This window comes from Vicugna pacos, chromosome 7, assembly GCF_048564905.1.
Source record: "Vicugna pacos chromosome 7, VicPac4, whole genome shotgun sequence".
Classification (NCBI taxonomy): domain Eukaryota; kingdom Metazoa; phylum Chordata; class Mammalia; order Artiodactyla; family Camelidae; genus Vicugna; species Vicugna pacos.
In genome coordinates, this window is record NC_132993.1 from 38,870,359 (window position 1) to 38,893,143 (window position 22,785).

Below are 22,785 nucleotides of genomic sequence, written 5' to 3' on the forward strand. Positions count from 1 at the left end.
TTGTAATTGCACCAAAATATATAAAATACTTAGGTACAAAACTGACAATGATATATAAGACCTATACACTGAAAACTACAAACTCTTAGTGAGAAAAACAAAATAAGTCCTAAATAAATGAAGATTTCTACTTTCATCTTAAGAAACTAGAATAAGTAGAGCAAATTTTACCATGTTCAATATTGTTAAGATGTTTCTCTCCAAACTGGTTTACAGTATTGTAATCCCAGTTCCAACCAAAATTTCAGCAGGCATTTTTTGGGTAAAAATTAGTAAGCTGATTCTAAGATTCATGTGAAAATACAAATGATCTAGAACATCTGAGACAATTTTGAAAAAAAAGAATGAAGTTGGAGAAATTATACTACATGACTTCTAGACTTATAATATTAATTAAGACACTAAGCTGTTGGTATACAGCAATATTGATGGGCAAAGACAAACAGATCAATGGAACAAAATGAAGGGAGCAGAAATATATATACACATTCCAACGGTTTATATAGTCCTATGATATAAAGTCAGATTACTTCAATAACTTTGCAAAGGCAATTCAGTGGAAAAGGATATAGTCTTTTCAAAAGTCGTGCTGGAGCATTAGATAGTCATATGCAAAAACATGGGATTTATCTATATCTCACACTGCACATAAATATCAACTCAAAACAGATGAGCCCTAAATGTAAAATGTAAAACTAGAAAACTTCTAGATAAATACATACAAGAAAAACTTTGTAACCCTGAGTTAGGCAAAGATTTCTTAGATATAACATTAAATCATAATCCATAAAAAAAATGATAAATTGGGCTTTATCAAAAAAAAGAACTTCTGCTCTTCCAAAGACATGCCACAGACTGGGAGAAAATACTTGTAAATCACATAATCCAATACAGTAATGAAAGAAGGCAGATAAAAAAAGAGTACATACTAAATAATCCCATTTTATAAAATTCTAGAAAATGCAAAGTAATCTACAGTGACAGAAAGCAAACTAGTGGTTGCCTGGGGATGGGGGATAAAGGATTACAAAGGCGGACAAGGAAGCTTTTTGGGGTGATCGATATTTTCAGCATTGTGATTACAGAGATGGTTTTGATGCAGGAAAACAGATGTGGAGCATGAGAAGGGCTGTGTCCCAGGCTTCGGTTGAGCCCCTGGGATCTGCCCCGCCAAGTGTGGGTCCTTGGCTTCACGCAGGAAAGAATTCAAGAGCCACAGTTGAGTAAAGGTAGATTTATTCACAGAGATACATTGAAAGGCAAGTGAAAGGCCACGAGGCATGGGGGTTGGGTGCTCTGAATAAAAGTAGGTACACACTCCAAAGACAGAATGTGGGCCATCTCCAAAGAGGGAGGCCGGGGTGGCCACGAGGCACCATGTTGCTGGTTTTTATGGGCTTGGTGGCTTCATATGCTAATAAGTGGAGGGACCAGTCTAAGTAGCCTGGGGAAGGAGGTGGAATTCCCAGGAAGTTTGCCATTTCCCACTCTTTGACATTCTGTGGCTAGCCTTGGTACTGCCATGGTGCCTGTGGGCATGTTATTCATCATGTTAATATATTACAATGAGCATATAATGAAAAGCAAGATCTACTAGAAGTTAAATCTCTCACCATCCTGAGCCTCAATGCCTACTGGGGGTTGAATCTTTCACCATTTTGATGTTAATTGCTGTAGCATTCCTTGAATGGCTGTGCCCTGCCCCCTTTCTGTCTCAGTTTCACAGATAAATACTAACATAAAAACTTATTAAATTATTTACTTTATACATGTATGCATAAGTTATACTCCAATAAGGTTGTTTTTTATAAAAAAAATTATACCCTGAACCTGTGTTTGAGAATTAAAGAATGTATTAAAATCTACCAGGAGAGGGGGTAGGGTATAGCTCAATTGCCAGAGTGCCTGCTAAGCATGCATGAGATCCTGGGTTCAATCCTCAGTACCTCCATTAAAAACAAAATATAAGTAAATAAACCTAATTACCTCCCCCCTCAAACAACAAACAACCTCCCCCCTCAATAACAAAACAAAGAAACAATAAAACTAAAGTTTAAAAAAACATGTACCAGAAGAAAATATAAGCAATTAATTTATAATCTTAAAATAGAGATCATTCTAAACACAATATGAAAACTTGAAAACAAACAAAAAAAATATAGCAGTAAATAAAATTAAATTTTAAAATAAATTTCACTATCTAAACATATAAACCTCATATGTTAAAAGAATAAAATTAATTAATCAAAATTACTACGCTAACAAACCATTTAGAAATGCAAATTTTAAAAAGAGATGGCATTTTTCACCTAACCATGTCAAAAATTTAAAAAGATTCAAACCCAGCTGCTACCCTGGGTATGAACCCTGATATTAGGCTTATAACCTGATACAATTATTCCAGAAGTAACTCTGGCATCTGAATAAAGTTTTCAAATGTGCATATCCTTTAACTCAGTCATTTGTCTTCAAGGAATTTCTCCAAAGAGAAACAGAAAAGTATAAAAAAGCTATTTACATGGCACCTGCAAGCAATAGAATATAATGTAATCATTAAAATATAAACTCATTGACAAGGAAAGATAACCATATATTTCAGTACCATGAAAGATTGTTATAATAGCATGCTATTTGTTATTACATTTAAGGAAAACTTTTGTGTAAAATCACTGGTATCATGGCGTATACTGAATGTCAGCTAATTTAAAATCTATTCTTAACCTCCTTTTCCCTAGCCCATCTACATTAGTTCTCAGCCCCCTTACCAGCTATAGAGGCCATGTGATGTTATTAACGGCTATTGAGACTTATACAGAAACCTCCTAAGAGCTATGGAAACATGCCTTCCTGATAAAAGTTAGTCATTTCTATAGCTAACTCCTTCCCCTATCTCCTGCCTTGAGGTTAGTTATGGTGACTTAGGCTGAAGCAGTTATCTCACTGCCACTGAACAAGCCAAATACACTAGAGAATGCACATTGCAAAGAAAGAAAAAACTGGGTGTTTGATAACATTCACAAATCACTATACCAGCTTCCAGGGCCCACTTCTGGACTTCTCTTTGAGACAAATATACATACACATATATTTATATACATTGCTTAACTCACATTTAGCCAGAAGCACTCCAGATAGTTATTTATATATACATATGTAAATAAATATTTTCTATATAGCCATCAAACATATTTAAAGCTTTTTATAATTATAATACCCTCTACTGGCCAGGATTTGCAGTACAAAACACCTCCATTCAAACACTGATGATAGGGTTAAATGATATGGCCCTTTAGGAAATCAATTTCACACTCAATTTCAAAAGCTTTAAAAATATTCTTATCCTTTGTTTCACTTAGTAATTCCACTTTTAGATAGTCATCAAATAAATAATATAAGTTTAGGGAAGTATTGCCATAATATATTTACAACATTAATAAACTGAAAACAACATAAATGTCAAAAAATATAATGCTGGTCAAATGATTTTATAGTATAGATTTATCACAGAATATTATGCAATCATTAAAATTATAAAATAAAAATCTAATTATGTAGAAAGGTGCCTCACAACAACATATAAAGTAAAATTCCTTGGGGAGATGAAATGCTTAGAAAAAATATTTTTAAAAGATTAGGAAAATATAACAAAATATAAGTAAATATTGCTAGATGATAGAATTACCAGTTACTTTTGTTTTCTTCTTTTTGGTTACCTATTTCTAAATTCTACATATCTTTTGTAATAAGAAACATTAAAGTTATTTTAAATATTTTAAATATACAAAAAAAGAACTGAAATAAGTACGAAGAGATGTAGATTAAACGCAGTTTTATTTCTTCTCTATGAAGCTCATTAATTATGTTTATTTCAGTTAAAAAATAAATTTGCAATAGTAACCTTATCTGACATCAGCATAATAAAAGTCTTATAAACCTCAAGAGTGAAAAGCACTCATGAAAAGTGAAGAAGTACCAAGAGTACTTATTTTAAGCAATTACAAGATTCCAGCATGTTCAATATGAAAACAAACCCAGGAGCTCAAAAAGAGAACATGCTATATCACATACAATGAATCTTAGAGGAAATTTTTTTAAATTTGTCATTGAGACCCATTTCTAAAATGAGTAAAAAGCAAATATATGCTGATGAGCCTAAGATACCTGTGACATCAAAATACTTGAGTCCAAGCTTCCCTTAGTATTTCTTGTCCAATCCATATCTTACAGAAATTACCTCTCTGGTCAAAATCATTCACTTTTATTCAATCTCTATGGGTTTCAGCCATCTATAGTAAAGATCAACCACTCAGAAACCATAGTCTTAAATATTTTTCAAAGGCATCAATAAATTTGGTGTGTAACATACAATTTCCAAATATACTGTCAGGATAGTATAGGAGACTCAAGGAATTAGTATATTTGTATAAGATGTTATAAAGTTGGTGGCTCTTTCTGCCTTTGTTATAATCCAAATTTGTTCTAAAAAAATTAACTAAGAAGAAAGAGAGGGGAAGGGAATAAGAAAGGGCACAAAACTATTTGCTAACTATACACACATACACATTCACTCACTCACTCACTCAAACTCAGCTCAAACTAAAGAGCAGATTAATTGTAATAAAGATCATCTTGCAGATTTTTTTGTAAAGGTATATATATACACACACACATATATATATAATATATATATACACACACACATATATATATGAATAAAGCTTTTTAATAACACTTCAAATTAATGAAAAATAAATTTTAAGTACTTTAAGTAGATAATAACACAAAAATTGACTTACTATAAATTTCTAAACCTTGTGGAAAGTACTTTGTATTCTAAATCCTATCCACTAATGCAAGTGTGAGGATGCATCTTATGGTCAACAGTGCTGATTTTTAATGAGGGATTTAAAAGGGTTGATTTAATTCCTAGATTTTTTTTTTAGTTCCACCTCATTACCAAGAAAGTTAATAGACGTGACACATCAGAAATCCTGGCTACTAAAGATGTTTTATCTAATCAACACTACTCTTTTCTAAGCTACTCAGAAAGAAAAACCCAACACCTGGATAAAGTCACACCGTCACAAATTACCCCAAAAGTTCACTGTGATATTCAAGCTTTATACACAAAGTCCCTTCCAGAGGATCAGAGCCAGAGAATGAATGAACATCGTCCCTTCCAGCTGCTGGAGACAGCAAAACCACAAAAAGTACCTACTTATGAGATTATTTTTCAGGGACATAAGAATATACTTTAAAAAGGTGCATCTCCAAAAACCTACAATAGAGGAATAATAAATATTTATATACTTAGAAAAGGGATATATTCAAAAACCTACAATAAAATGAATAATAAATATTTACATTCCAAGCCAAAAAACTCCACAGTCTAAAAAGAAACATTTGATGTTTTCATTTTTGAATACTTAAGCAAAATAATGATTACAATAATTTTAATCAAACTTAAAAGGTACACTTTATTACTTTGTTGATATATGCTATTCACCTTTGAAAAGGCAAACAAGAAGGAAAAACCCTTGAGGCATTTTTGTATTCTGACTTAACAATTATCTGAAAATTACCCCATCATTACCTGCTGATGAAGGATTCCATTCTAAATTCTTAACATTTTTGATTTTACAGGCATGTTATTTCAAAAGTCCTACCTGGAAAGAGACTGAGAAGACTAACTGGAGATTTGTTGGTTTCAATAGTTAGTTTGTGGCTTGCAGTTTTTGAAGGCTGGCCTGGTAAGCAGACTAATTTCAGGGGAAGTCTAAATTTACATTGGGTAACTCGAGGAATGCCTGAAATAGAAAGAGAGAAACAGAGATTCATAGATTTGACAAATAATTTGACCAAAAAAATTGTGCTACTAATAGTTTAAATAGCACTATATCTTAGTTTATATGTTTGCTACCTGCCCATTTCATTTAGCATAACTGCAATAACTGGAAGGCATGATGAACATTCATATTTTTATATTATTGTCAACAAGTACAAGGTAAAAATATAATCTTAAAAAGGAGCATAGGTGCAAGCTCTGCCCTTAACAGTAATACCATATTTTAAAAATCATCACAGTTGAGCACTATATAAAATATTACACAGTTATATTCAATTACTGAACTCTTTAAGACCTTCAAAGTTCTAGCCCTAATCTAAGGCTGTCAGCTAAAATGAGCAAAGAATATGAAATTTATATCAGAAAGACTATATGACCATATCTAATAATTTCTCTATCTCATAAATTTTTTAATCTTTAGCTTTTTTACTTATTGAAGATTGAAATTACAGTGAACAATTTGCAATAAATTATATGAGCATGAAAGGAGAATTTGGTCTACTGACATTCATGTCATTTCACACATTAATATCAAGAATATTATTTTCATATAAATTAAATTTTTCCCTATCCATTTAACTTTACATATCACTGTTAAGCAACATCTTGAAAGTCTTATATAGTCATTCAATTGTCAAATTTTTTCAGAAAGTACACAGGCATACTGAAATAGGTACCTGAATAAATAAGTAGCAATGAAGAGTTTTATGTGAGAATTCGAAGTTTTTAAAGATCATTCCTTTTAATGTTTTACAAAGAATAAAACTGAAACCAAAGTAAATTAGGCTCTCTACTTATAAATCAAGAAAAACAATTCTACAACTTTAGTTTTCTCTCCTTTTATACTAGGATTCTATTTTTGACTGAATAAGATAAAAGATAACATACAAAAACACGTATCTTTGTAAACTATTCTAGAGAAATGGAAAACTTAAAGTGTTTTACTCTACTTGATAGATTTACACAATAGTTCCTTTATTTCTTTATAGTGGAGTCAGAGAGCAGCTTTAAAATAGCAAAAGCAGAAGCAGTAAAGTTCAGAGACGTGATCCCAAAGTAGGATTCCTAGAATTAGCAATATGCATTTTGTTAATGCCAATTAGAGTTGTGTGGTTTACTCTACAACCAAGCTGGGAGTACACTTTTCAGTACTACTTATTCACTAGGATAGTGAAAGATCATCAACAATGGCAAGCATATTGATATATGAGGTCAATTAAATACTTTTTCAGAGCATGTGGAGCATATTTGTCATTCTCTTCAACATAATCTATTATCCATCAAATTTTACATAGCTCATTTTTTGCTCATAGTCAACAGATGTTAAATTCACTTCTCCTGGAATCCTAGATGCAAATTATAACTGGTGTCTCTTCAGAAAAATCCCAGGGTATTATTTCCTGACATTCTGTAAGGTTTTAGAGGCATGTGTATTTGTACTTTACAATGATGAAATGTTTTGACTCAAAATATTATGGTAACATGATCTAAGCTACTGCTCAAACCACAACTATCAATATCACCACAAAAAACATTACAAAGCATTATTTTTTCCAACTGCATATATACCATATATCCCTAAATTATGGAAATATATCTACTAATATGTTTCCTCTGCATTATATAAATTGCAGCCTCAATTAATAGGTACAGTCTGGAAAGAACAAGGAAACTGAAACCTATTTCCATTTCCTTCATTTTTAATGAATAGAGTAACAGGGGAAAAAAATGCTTCATCTTCTGACAATTCTGCACATGCACAAAGAGAAGCTATTTTTTATGTACTTTCAACCGAAGTCTGAGCTAACTGTTCAAACAAAGTTTGGCTGTAAATGTTCTTCTAAAACTATACTGCTAAAACTGTGGCTCTACTTCACTTGGACCAAGTACTGATTGAATTTGTGTTAAAAAAAAAACCATGATTAGCAACACTAGCTTTATGTTACTGAGTCCACATATTTGAAGATTATTACTCTAAAATTTCAACAACCTAGAGCTAAAGAAATTGTTGGTGTATGTAAGTTTTCAGAAATTAAAACAAATGGATTGCAAGCACTAATAAACCCAAGAAGGGAAATACATTATAACTCAATTCACAGTTCAGTTAAGTCAGTTAATGACAATATCACACACTAGGACAATGGTCTGCAGTTGCTCAGATTTGTAGAACCTCTCCAGAATTTCTTTTCTCTCCAGTAATTGTAAACCTATTTCAAAGGACATTTGGAAAACATTACTTTGAAAAATGAGGACACTCATACTTAATAAAATGATTATGGTTATTTTTTAAATGATGGCAACTTGAAAAGTTTTACCATTAGGGAGAAAAGAGAGAGTATGAAATTCTTTAGAAACCAGTTTAAGGAAACCATATCCTTAAAACGAAATTTTACAATGCCAGTATTTTATATTATTTTCCATTAAATTAAACCTAAGCATTTCAAAATATAATCTCTAGTATTTAGGCATGGGATTTATCAGAGGTACATTTCTTCTGAGATTCACATTTTCTTAAGAAACTTGAAATGCAAATTTAGCTACCAATTAGTCTTCAAGTTAGAACTGTATCTAAGAACCTGAAGCCAGAGACATGTAGAGGTATGTGTGAGTGTATGCTTATGTGCATCTGTAATAAGGAAGGAAAGAATTACATGCATTTAAAGACTTTCCAAGGTTCGTAGTAGGATAGCTTTCAACTTAGTTGAAAGAGCCTAACTGGTCCTACCTTTGCCTACCATCAGTGATATTTTCTCTGTGTAGTTGGTAAAACAGTCTCTATATCTGGCTTATTCAACTCTGAGTATTACTCTGAGAGAGAAGAAAACTTTGGTCACTTATAATACTCATTGGCCTACTTGTTCATCAGAGTAATTTTGTTCTACAGGTTTTTTTTTTTAAATATAATTACTTCTCCTTCAAACACTTCCCCTTCTAGCCTACTAGAGGAAATGGATAGTTGCAACTACTATGGTTTAATTAATCACAAAATTATTTAACATTTAGAGGGAAAATTCACATCAGAATCACTCCTGACAGAACAATTTTTCCAGGAAGAGAATTCTAATTACCCCTGGTACACCCGAGAGTCCAGTATCACTGTCAAGAGGGAAGCCAAAATGTGCTTTTAAAAAAAAGAAAAAAGAATTTATATATCAGAGTAGAATAACTATATCTATATATTACACATCTATATAATGCCTTTAGAACTCTTTCCAAGGGTCTGCTAGAGTCATTTCATATTGAAAACAAGGAACCCCAAAGCAGTAGCAATGTCTGGTAGCCAGAACTTCCTTGATCCCTTCCTGTTATGTCTGGCTCCGTACTGTGCTCCATCTGCAGTCATGTTTTACACTGCCCATGCCATGTAACTTTAATGCAGAAATAATGGAGACTAACTCTTATGGGACAACATAAAACCTCGTTTGCTTCTCTTTTTCCACATGTAAAAGCAGGGACTGCTTATCTGCAGTACAGCCTGCACAGATCAGGCCAATAAAATGGAACAGTCTTTGAAATGCGAAGCCTTGTGTGTAAGATCTAAGTGGCAACATATTATTTACTTGCCTACTAGGTGAAGCTGAATATTTCAACTCTACTCCTTGAAGCTTAATTAAAATTTTAAAATATATCACAAGAGACTATTAAAACCAGCTTTAGCTTTGCATTAAAATATTAAAATTTCAACATATTGTGATTTTTTTCTCATGGTTTCATATGAATTGATAGTAAGAGGGAATAAATTCCTTTCAATAATAACCTTTGCTGATTTTTTAAAACTCAGAACAAATCATTTAAATAATAATATGGTATTTTACAAAAATTACTGCAAAATCTTATCAGTTACTTGCAACCCTGCAAAGTAAAATATAAATATTCACTACCAATAATGTCATTTTTAATAACCCAAATTCTAATTTGACAAGTATACTTTATGTTATTATACTAAAAGCTTACTCTTATTAAAATATTTCTCATATAAATGTATTTTAACCTCCCTACACTATGCAACTCAGGTTGCTGGCACCACAAAACTATATGAGTAAATATGGCCATTATTTTAGAGTATTTTATTTAATTATTACCAATTAATTAGTATTATCTAATATTTATCTTAAAATGGCTAAGAAACTAAGACAAACCACCACACTAAGTTTGCATCTAGGAGAAAAAAATAATCAAAGTAGGGGGTACTTTTAGAGTGTCTGTCATGCATCCAGATACTGCACAATTCAGAGGTAAGTACTTGAACTCTGCTCTCAAAGAGCTCAAAATGTACTAGGGGAACCTAAGGAACGAACTTAATGAAATTCATATTATGATAAATATTATAGCAGAGTCATAAACAGAGGATTTGGGGAAAACAAAATGGTGACAGCACTGACCCAGGCAAGTTCAAGAGGTCAGACCCTTGATGACATTCTCCCATAAATTCTAAACAAGACAAGGGATCGGCCCCCAGAATTAGTACACATGGTATTCTGATCAGAAAGAGAGGTGAATCTGTTGGGGTATATAGAAAACAGAATTGTTCTAAATTCTGTTTTTTTGAATTCAGAATTTTTTCATTACTCTTTTTAAGTGAAGTAAGATAACAGAGCATACAGGTAAATCACCAATGACTTAACAGAAATAAGTTGTCAAAGACACCTTCGGTTTTTTTCAAAAAATCATTAGTTGCTTCTCATGACTCTACAACAACTAATAATGCTGGCTGTGAGTTACCATATGATCCAGCAATCCCACTCCTGTGCATATATCCAGAGAGAACTCTAATTCAAAAAGATACATGCACCCCAATGTTCATAGCAGCACTATTTACAATAGCCAAGACATGAAAGCAACCTAAATGTCCATTGACAGATGACTGGATTAAGAAGTTGTGGTATATTTATACAATGGAACACTACTCAGCCATAAAAAAGAAAAAATAATGCCATTTGCAGCAACATGGATGGAACTGGAGATCATCATTCTAAGTGAAGTAAGCCAGAAAGAGAAAGAAAAATATCATATAATGTCACTCATATGTGGAATCTAATAAAAAAGAAAAGAAAAAGAAAAAGAAAAAAGAGGACACTAATGAACTCATCTACAAAAGACACTCATAGACACAGTAAAAAATTTTACAGTTACCAGGGAAAGAGAGTGGGAAGGGATAAATTTGGGAGTTTGAGATTTGCCAAGGTTAAACAATACATATAAAAATAGATAAAAAAAAAACAAATTTCTTCTGTGTAACACAGAGAACTATATTCAATATCTTATAATAACCTCTAATGAAATGAATATACATATATAAATGCATGACTGGGACATTATGTTCTACACCAGAAATTGACACACTGTAATTGACTATACTTTAATTTAAAAAAATAAAAATAAAAATAAAACAACTAATAATGAATGACAAGCCTCTGTAAGAGGAAACATCTATTATCTTCTCCATAGCCAGATCAAGGCACTGAATCACCCTAACAAGGCTACTATAGTTCAAACAGCAGTCCACAAGAAGAGTTCATTCATGGTATAATATCAATTCAGCTAACTGACCAAATTTCATTTCTGGCATTCATTTTGTTCTAAAGCATCTTTTCACTTACCATCAGGATTTCGATCTATCCATCCGAGGCAATGCAAAAAAAGGATAGGGGAGAAAGAATGCAACAAATTATCTGTCATAAAATTACAACACAAATTTAATACACATCGCTTAAATTTAAATGAAAATTTTTAAGATTCTCACAGATGATTTCAATAAGCCTCCAATAAAGATGAGTCAATTCACAATTGAAGAATATAACATGAGTAAATGCACTTCCATTCTCAGAAGTCCATGAGAGGGTGTTATTCCAGTGTAAATGTAGCAAAAGAGATAAACATATATGATCTAGCCAAAAGCAAACCAGACTGAATATGTAAATGACTTCAAGAACATTAAAGTAATTGGGGGGGGAATGTGAATGAATGGCTAAATATATATTAATATTCCAGTTAGTCTTGCTTATATTATAACTTAAGTCAGTAGACTACTATGGAGTAAGGTCTTTTTTTTTTTTTTTGGCTTGTCTTAGTATTCTTTTACTTTTATAGACTTGTTTTATTTTAATTTCTAATTAACTTTCAATCAATTAATGCCTACATTCTTTGGTTTAGTAATAATTTATAATCTTTTAAATTCTGTCTTTAGAAAAGCATAACAGCTAAAAATGGTATGTGCAAATATAAGCTCACAGAATGATTCTATAACTTTACAATATATTTTTAAGCCTTTTGTCCACTTGCTAGGTAATCCATTTCTCTATTTTAAATTCTATTTTCAACAGTATCACTATTTTCCTCGGAAATAAATGAAATAATTAGTTGAATTAAGACATCAACAGTCTACAACTGCATGTTCTAAGTGTAACAAGGATAAAAAGTATATAACGTCTATTATTGATTTCAATTAATCATAAATGATCTAGAGATTTTAGCCAAACATTTTCTATTTTTTATTTCACAACTCAAAATTAAAATAGCACTGAACATTTCAATGTTCTTTTCATAAGTATCCAACTAAAAAGTCCATCATTCCTTGATCCCTTATGGAAGTTATGCATTTCTTTCTGAAGCCAGCTTTCTCAAAGCCATTTAAACATAAAATATTTATGTTATCCCAAATTTTGAAAATATAGATAAATGATTAAAGTGATCATTTCTGGCTAAAAATGATTTTTTAAAATTATTTAAAGCAAAATAACTTACAAAGCAGAAGAAGCAGAGTCTGAAAACATGAACTACAGTTATAAAATCACCTCCAAGCATAGAGTTGTCAATGCATAAAACAGAAAATTCACTTAGACAAAATAAGAACTACAATTATTAAAAACATTGCTAGATAAACAAAGTGGACATCAACAGAGAGAAAGTAATATGAATAAGGCATCTCTGAAACTTTCTAAACTAAGAAAACAGAAATGCAACATTGCCGAAATACCCTATCAGTTACACTATGTTGAAACATTTTTTTAAAAAAAGCAATGACTTATTATTCTTATTCTATCAATCAACTAACTGTCAAACTGTTACTATGAAAAATTCACTACACAAATACACACACAAAAAAAAAACCTATAAAACTGAAGCCAACTAAGTTGAAATTTGTAATAATTGAATCTCAACTGGACTGAAGATAACATGACTTAATATGCCTTAATGTTAAAGTAACCCTATAATAGTCTTTTTCACTAATTCAGATGAGGCTTTTCTCTTTAGTTCAAATACATGAAGTCTGACTAGATACCATTCTTCTAGTAGGAATAAAAATATATCATATTTGCTATTAATTGAAGAGATAGAATCAAATATTATATATGGAAATCAGCTAAGTAAACTTATCACTGATTATTCATAACATACAAAAGTAATTTGGACATACGATTTGATTTAACACTAAGAAAGGGTATTTTTTCGTTTAATAATATTTTACAATGTATTTTCCCATCTTAAACACTTAAACATTTAACTTATAACTCCAATAATTTTAAAAAAGTGATTAGGCTTGTAAATTCATGAACAACTGTATGTTTACCTGTTGGTCTGGAATAAGAAACAACAGCATTTCCTTCCAATTCAGGTGGTGTATAACTTCCTTTCAGATAAACGGAAAAGCCTACTGTTCTAGTCATCTCTGGTGCTATAAGCAATGTAAAAATAATATGTTACATAATTTTAGACAATTATCATTAACAACAGTTAAAATTAGGTATATACTGCACAGCAGCTACTGTCTTAGGCACTTAACATCACACTTAAATGGCTTAACTCATTTAATCCTCACAACAGCCCTACAAAGTGAGTATTGTTATTGCCTCTGTTTCTTGGTGGATGAGAAAACTGGCCTCAGAGAGAGTAAGAAGCTTGCCCAAAGTCATACAGCTAATACTGAGCTGGGAATTGACTTCAAAACAAGGTACCTAACATTCCATATCACTTTCTTTTAACTCAGATGAACAGGCAGCATGAACAGAGAAAAATATCGACAAAGGGCAAGACAATTTCGAAGAGTGGAATAATATTTTATCCTGGCTAGAACACAGACTGCAGGGGGAAATGGAAGTGGGTGGATACTAATGTAACTTAGTTAAACTGCAGCAACTTAGCAGATTGTGCACAGCCTTCTATATTCATGTATTTGATCTCCAACCTGCGTTAGAGAGCTATAAGAGGTTTTTAACTGGAAAAACTAATTGTTTAGAATGTTTTAGACAGACAAATTAAGGTGTTGTGAAAAATTAGAAAATAAAGCGAGATATCACCTACAAGTTTAGCCTCAACCATTCAACCATTCACTCACTGATTCAACGAATCCTTGAGTTCCCACTATCTGCTGGGCACTCAGGTAAGGGTTGGTTACAGAAATGGAAAAAAGAGAGAGATGTTCTTGATTTCATGATTAAGACACAGGGTTCCCAGCTGAACAGTGGTAGTAAAACAAAGAAAGAAAAAGACTCACAGATAATTCAGAAATCATTTTAACAGAACTAATGACAACTTGGATATAAGTGGTAGGGGTTGAGAGACTTTATGCAAAGAAATTTTACTAAGAGTTGCCATTTATGACCTGTCTACTATTTTTAAGGCATTATTACAGGTATCTTACATAGATTCATTTTCTAATCAAATCCTCCAAAGAGCTCTGCAAGACAGGTATCATTATACCCTTTCTGCAGATTAAAAAAAATAAAAACAAAAACTAAGGCACCAAGTAATTACTCAAGTAGCTTGCCCAAGGTTACACATCGAGTGAGTGTTAGAGCCAGGATTCAAATTCAGGCCAGACTCCAAAGCCAGTATTCTTTCTTCAAACATTACTGATTCAGTAAATAGCTCACTAGAAAAACATCAATAAAAAAGCCTACCAAAATATAGTATTTAAGTACAATTACAGTCCATGTAGTTAAGAAAAGTGCTTGAAAATCTGTAATTACTTCAGTTCAACAACCATTCACTGAATGTCCAAACTTGATGTTTAGCGGGAAAATATAAGCAAAACAATACAAATGCTTATTTCAGGAAGACACCAGTCTCACTACTCAGATAAGAAATAAAGCCATGAAATAAACACACTAGTAAAAATTTTTTAGTTAAAGAAACCTCACACCATGATAGACTTCAAGACAAAACACAGCACTCACCCATAAATTCAAAGGTGAACTGATCACAAGTTAATACTAAAGGTGGTTGCACATAGACTGATAATTTGATCTTTTGCAATGCCACTTGATTCTGTAGTGTGATCTAAGGAAATAGAAATTGTTATTAATAGAAAATTGCATTATTTCCAAATTAATAGAATATCACAACTACTTTTAGAAAATCACTAGCAAATAATTAGGAAATATCTAAGAAAAAATGAGCTGTTACAGGTTATAAGTAGTAGATTAAATGTTCTACCCAGTTAGAAACTGGGTAAAAGAGTTGAATAGACTTTTCTCCAAGAACATGTACAAATAGCCAACAAGCACATGAAAAAATGTTCAATGTCGTTAACCACATGAAACACAAAGTAAATTCACAACAAGATACCACTACACATCCAATAAAACACTGTAATGAAAAGGTCAGAGAAGGAGTGAGGGTATAGCTCAAGTGGTAGAGTACATGCTTAGCATACACAAGCTCCTGGGTTCAATCCTCAGTACCTCCATTTTTTAAAAAAATTTAAATAAATAAACCTAATTACCTTCCCCTGCCAAAAAAAAAAAAAAAGGACAGACAAAAACAGGTGTTAGCAAGAATGTGGAGAAACTAAAACCTTCATAAATTGCTGATAAATGCAAAATGGTATAGCTATTCAAGAAAACAGTTTGACAGTTTATTTTAATTAAACATAAATTTACCATTGAACCTCATAATTCTATGCCAAGAGAAATGAAACATAACGTCCACCCAAAAACTTGTACACATGTTCATAGCAGTACTATTCTTCTTTACAAGTATAGGTATGACATCATGAATTATTTATTTTATCCAATATCAGTACATTACCTTTTGCACAAGTTAATTACTCTCTAAAGATTTCCTTACTAGGTAGATATTTACTAGTTTACACACATACATATCAAAGCACTACATTTTCTTTTAAAGACTTAACATAAAAATATATGACATAACTAATTCTAGAAAATATCAAAGAATGGCACTATTGACTGCTGCATTTCTAAGCTGGCTGCAGTTCCAAACTGGTGCTCCTGGTTCATGATGCTAAGAAAACTCTCCCACTCCAATTAGAATCAAGAGCTAAGAACTCTGGGGTAACAGTTTGGCTGGGAAATAGGATGGGTATGAGTAGAGAAGGCCACAACTTCTCTCACTTCCCCTAAGGAAGAATGTCAATAGAATCCATCAGGCCCAAGGATCTTTTTTGGGCCACAGTTCTAGCGGCATCATTTTCAGAGTATCAAAGAAAAAGCTTAAAGATCTCTCTTTTATTGGGCACATTGTCTTTGAATTTTGTCTCCTAAAAGTCCCAGTCCCTTTGAATAGTCTCCTTTGGATGAGTTCATCCAAATGGCAAGCCAGATTTACCAGTCATCAGCCAGGTAGGGTTGCTAGACCAATTGAGTTACAATCTCTGGGGGTAGACCTGGCTATTGATATTTTTTTAAAGTTCCCCAGGTGATACTTATGTACAACTAGAGTTGATAAGCACTCTTCTATATGGCATCTTTGCTATAGAGAAGTTCAGTCTAGTTACCAGACTCTAGTATATGAGAGAGATACATTTCATTATTAACTGACATAATGCAAGGGCATACTTAATTTTTAAGAAAAGTCATTTTGAACTTTCTGTCAGGCGAAAGGAATGTATCAATTAACCCTTAATTATATATATATATATTTTACATACACATACACACATATTTTAGAGAGAAACAATATATAAGAACATACAACTGGCCGACAAACATTATACACACATAATTAGATTCAGTAAATGTCTTGTATTAGTTTTAAATGTTGTGGGTATTCTTTACAACTTAAAAATAAGCATAAAAATTTTGACTTGCACAGTGAAAGTTTTAAAGGACAACTATTGATGCAAATAAATACAATAAACACAGCAAATGAACAATGAATCGTCAATTTTCACTTTATAAGCCTTGGAAATACATGGGGGGATATCTGCATGCCACAAACAAAGCTTCCTTAATGATGTCTGACCATTATAAAAATCCCAATACCTTTTAAATAAAACCTTGATGGTAATTATGGGAAGAAGAAACTATGCATATGATATAGACAACATTCTTTCAAATAGCTATTCCACTAAATAAATAGAATACAATTTAAATATTTTATTATTAATAATAATAGGCTAGTCTGTACATAGAGTTTTAAATAAAATTAATAATATTAATAATAATCATTAGCAGCTTCTATATTCATGGAACCAATAAATTATTTATGTGCACTAACTCATCATTATCTTTACAATATTGTGAAACAGGTACTATCACTATATACCATTTTACATAAGAGAAAAATGTGGCTCACAGAGGCTAAATAATTAGCCCAAGGCCACTCTGATTATAAGTGGAAGAACCACAATTTAATTTCTGTCTGCCAGAATCCAGCGCCCATGCTCTTAATCAGCTTGTGGTTAAGTCTCAAAACAATTCTGCACATGAAAAAGTACCCCCATTTTACAGTTTTAAAATAGAGGTTCAGGGAAGCTAAATAACATGTCGAAGACCGTCAAGCCAATATGTGCAAGAGAGTTGAAAACTTGACCAGGAACATCTCGTGAGAGGTTGGTTTTAAAAATGAAAATGAAAAATCCTCAAAGTTGTAATAAGCCATTTATATGAGAGCCGATATTCTGACTCTGCCTGGCATAATAATGTGTACTTAGACAACAAATGCACAATTTTACATTGTTACAAGTGTTCACATTTAATTTAGATACAAGATCGATGGTGATAACTCTCATACACAGATTTTTTGAATCCCAACAATGGACTAGTCATTTTCAAATGTGATTCAAGAAGATGTGTGACGAAAATAACTACAGTAACAAAGAAGACTTGTGTTTGAGCCAAAAAAAGAGTTAAAGACTTGGCTAAATCATAAACCTCATATTTTAAGAGAAAAATAATTATAGAATATTATGGGGAAAATATAAAACATTAATAGGAGATTTTTCCATGATATTTTCCGCTTCTAACAAAATGAAATATGATCCTTAAGAAATATAATACCAAATTTTTATCCTAGATATATAAATATGACTCCAAAGGCCAGGTATGAACAACCACTCTGCCTTAGTTGCCTGGAATAGATGGTCACGCATCATGCACATATACTCAAGGTAGCCACATCTTCATTCACTTGGAACGGATGGAAAATTTTTCTCAATTAACAGGATTTATTATGATGGAAACTTGCATGGTTATATATCTTGGCTGCTGTTGTTACAAAAGGCTATAAGGAGTGATTTATAACATAAATTTGTATAGGAACTGTCAGGCAGAATCAGGAAGTCATGGTGTCTGCTATGTAAGTCCAGCTGATTTTGTGCAACCCTTGTATGTTGCATTCTTTCTCATGCTCTTATAAAGGCAGTAAGGAAGAGAGCTGTGGCTTAGTCATTCTCAAACATTGTTAAATTCCACTAATGAAAGAGAAGTTTCCAGCAGTATCATGCCATCATTTAAGGTGGCTATTACACATGAAGGCCTAAGAACTGCATGGAAGGGAAAGATTTATTTATTTATAGCAATAACTCGTAGTTGAGGGGAAAATTAGCATGAGCAATATTATCTGGATTAGGTATAGGATTTCTTTTTGCCATTTATAATAATGCGCTTCTGAATTATTATATGTATGTGTCTGAGCAATATCAGTAGATAGATATAAAAGAGATTTTCCTACACAAAAGTCTATAGATCATTCCTGGAACTCTGTAGGTTTTTTTTTTCTTAAATGTTTGATTTCTTGCCACTAATGCTTTTCCAGACTCAGAAGTATTAATGAGATAGAGCCTTTGATTGGATGGGGAGGGAAGGGAGACTGGGAAAAGACCACCCTTGTTTCCAGTGGCAAGAATCCAAAAAAATTAGCTTAGGAAACTGTTACAAGATTGGGCTCCCTTCAACTTCTACCAAAGATCCCCACACTTGGGCCACCCGCTGGGCCCAGTGTAAGCGAACACAATTGGTAAAGCCTGGTGCCCTGTCAAGCTCCTCCAAGGACAGCAACTCATAATCTAAAAAAATATAAAGCCCCGTCCAAGTTTTGACTTAGCGAATCGCCAAGATCCACAACTTTCCCTGGCTCCAACGTCTGGGCAGTGATAAATATTTTCAGCTTAATAATGTGCTGACTGATTACCACACTTTAATCTAAATGCCTTAAGAGGGTTCACACTGGAGTCCTAGTTCTAAAATTCTACAATGGCAGGACTAAAAATCTTAACCAAAACCACATCCTTCATACTCTATTTTTTGGGGACTATCAATTTGTCACTACTCTACTTTGTGGCTTCTTCATTTAGTATTTTCTTGCTATAAATACATCCATTTAAAGCTAATATTATGGCAGATAGATGACTGGGTATTCTTTTCAAACACACACATAATCACACATAGAAGAAAGATTATTAACATTCATATGATTCATGTATATGTATATATATATATATAATACTGAAATCAACTGGTCTATTATGAATGTGATGACACAATTCTTGTAGCATATTTAAATATTATTTCTAGAAAAAGACCATGAATCATACTACATATTTAAATAATGGCAAGAATAAGTTATAACAATTTTTGTATTATACACATATTGCTATAAATGCAATTATCAGTTTTATATTTGTAGGAAACAATAAAGATTATTTACCACCCAAGGCTAAGGAAAACTTATAAATTTCAAGTGTTTGGGTATTTCTTTTTTTTAAGTTGTTAAGCAAGAAATCTTTTTTTTAATTGAATAAATTTGATGTATAATATTGTATAAGTTTAAGATGTACAGAGCACTACTTTGATACATTTATATATTGTAATACGATTGCCAATGTAGTGATATTTATCACATTACATAATTATGGTACAATATTATCTATATTTATTATACTGTGCATTAGATCTCTATGGCTAGTTTACTATTCATTACAATTTGTAATGAACACCATCACTCTTAAACCCCTCTAATTCCCTGGTAACCACCATTTTACTCTGTTTTTCACAGGTTTAACTTTTTTATTCCCACATATAAGTGATATCATACAGTACTTGTCTTTGACTTATCTCACTTAGCATAATGTGCTCAAGATCCATCTATGCTGTTGTAAATGGAAGGATATCCTCCTTTCTCATAGTTGAATAATATTCCACTGTGTATATGTACCATCTTTTTAATCCATTCATTGATGGGCACTGTGTGCTATTTTGTGAATAATTCTGTGATAAATGTGAAAGTGTGTGTGTGTGTGTGTGTGTCTCCTGGAAATATTGTTTCCATTTCTTTTGGTTTATACTCACAAATGGAATTGCTGGATCACACTGTATATCTATTTTTAATTTTTTGAGGAACCTCCAATTGTTCTCCATAGTAGCTGTATCAACTTACATTCCTACCAACAGTTTATAAGGGTTCCCTTTTTACCACATCCTCACCAGCACCTGTTGTCTCTTGTCTTCTTGATGATAGCCATTCTAACAGGTAAGAAGTGATATCTCATGTGGTTTTGATTTGCATTTCCCTGACAATCAGTGATTTTGAACATCGTTTCATGTGTCTGTTGGCCATTTTGATTTGCTCTTTGGAAAAACACCTATTAGTTCTTCTGGCCACCAAGCATCTGTTTTACATTTCCATAAGCTATTTACAGGGTGACAGATGTGATAAAATGTGTGACATTGTTTTATACATCACAGTCTAGAACTATGGTACGATACCTTCACTGTGACTGAAGGGACAAGGTCAGTTCCCACTTCAACATCAGTAGCTTGCTGTAAACACAGAATTGAGAAGAGAAGGAAGGAAAGAATAGTTTCAATACAACATGTCAATGAATAAACACAGTGGGTGTGGTATATACTTCCTACCACCAAAACAGGGAAAAAACTATAAAGGATTTATCACTCTAATGACAGAATAAAAGAATCAGTGTGGCTTTTTGGATAGTTTTATTCAGAAAGTCATGAGCTAATATTTAAAAACCTACCAAAAAAGAGAAGAAAATTTGATGTACTTTATTATCAAACTACTTTATTGCCAAATTTCCTTAAAAGTTGAAACTAATTAATTCTATTAACTTGTTATTTATAGTATATAAAAGAAGGCCTCTGTGTATTTTGTTGATAAATATTATGCCATTCCTTTAGGTCCTTGTATTTTCAACTTGCCAAAGGTACACTTTATTCTGATTAATAATATGTAATTAATGATATAAAGATTGAGTGGCCTTGCACCTAGAAAATAAAACAAAAGTAGGAGTGTATTTTTTTTTACTAGCTCATATCATAAACTCTTTCAGTCTTTGACCATCAGCCTAGGTTACCTGGTACCACCACCTCTTAAAGAATTCAGAATATAAGAGAGAAAACACTTCCTTATAATTTATAACTTACTTTTAGAGTGGTAGATTGAGAGGAAAAATGCTCTATGACAGAATAAGATCAAGGTGTAACATATTTTCTAATAATACCCATATGAATTACTAAGGGAACAATTAAAATCATAAAGTCTCTATCCAACCAATGAATAAATCCATTGTACTTTAAGTTAACCTATTTGAAATTATTTTACTAAGAAAAACTAAGCCACTCCTAAGCAATGGGGATCACTATGATGTAATGGTCATCAGCATAATTAAGAGTTAAGAGATTCACATTCTATTTATGATTCCACAGGAAACTATATATGAATTCTGATCCAATTTCTCAATCAAGACGATAGTACAGTGATGCTTGTCTCTTCTATAAAAGACCCTATTCTAACACAAATTATATTATTTTTTTGGATGTGTGCTTTCATAATAATGATTGAAAATAAAATATTAAGCCAGGATTTTTTGCTCTAGTATTACCTAAAATCTATGAAATGTTTTACATTTAGCTGTCTACAGATCTAGAAGAGAAACCAACATCTCCTGTTTCCCACTCCTTTCAATCCATGTTTAAACACCTAGATATTTTAAGGACAACAGTCCTTTGGAAACATAAAATTATAGCTAGAGAGAAATGGCTATATGAAGACACTATGGCACCACAGCTACATGAATTGCTGGACTAATGTTTTCCAATGGGATGAATACGATACTCTCAAGAATCTCTTAAGAAGGAAAAAATAGTAAGACCGGGGAAATGAAGCTGGAAAGAGACACCCAGTTAAGAGGAAACAGCAGTCCAGGTTACCAATAGGGAAATATGTCTTACAGTACAGTGCTAAGATCAAAAGTTGCTGAAGAACAGAAAGGGAACTCCTCATTCCAAATAGCCCCTATGTTTAAGAGAACCTAGAAAAAAATTATATAAGTTGCCCAAAGGAAAAAAAGAATCATTTCCAAGGCAAGAAAATGTGTGTACATTTGTCAGCTAACTAAGCAGAAATGTTCCACTCAGACTACACCCTTCAGGTAGAGTGAGAAATGGTGTGTGCTGAGTATCCAATGTTTAAAACAGTGCCTCTACTATATGACTCAGATGGGTGAATGTTTCTTTCATATACAGTCCTACTTTTTTAAGTATACACAACTTACTATATACTACAGCAATGTCAATGTGATTTTTATCACAACTTGAGTTGGCTGTTTATATTAAGATTAATCTAAAAAACTTATGAAACTACTTACTGTATTATGCTTTGATATCTAAATATTGAAGTCATTTCCTAAGCAAAATTATATGACATGAACCCCAAATATAGTAAAACCAGTAAACTCAATC

General features: G+C 32.3%; 1 protein-coding gene across 7 annotated transcripts in view; it reads right to left on the bottom strand.

The window, feature by feature from the left end:
* The window catches only part of BBS9 (Bardet-Biedl syndrome 9), a 380,232-nt gene that overhangs the window by 209,082 nt on the left and 148,365 nt on the right, over window positions 1-22,785 (bottom strand). For 6 of the 7 annotated variants that reach the window (XM_072964696.1, XM_072964692.1, XM_072964694.1 and 3 more), the window contains 5 exons: window positions 20,794-20,847; window positions 15,022-15,124; window positions 13,416-13,520; window positions 11,446-11,460; window positions 5,667-5,807 (listed from right to left, as the gene is read on the bottom strand). In XM_072964696.1, the coding sequence (XP_072820797.1) occupies window positions 5,667-5,807; window positions 11,446-11,460; window positions 13,416-13,520; window positions 15,022-15,124; window positions 20,794-20,847 (418 nt within the window). The remainder of the gene's footprint in view (window positions 1-5,666; window positions 5,808-11,445; window positions 11,461-13,415; window positions 13,521-15,021; window positions 15,125-20,793; window positions 20,848-22,785) is intronic. The other variant, XM_072964698.1, reaches the window with a different exon arrangement.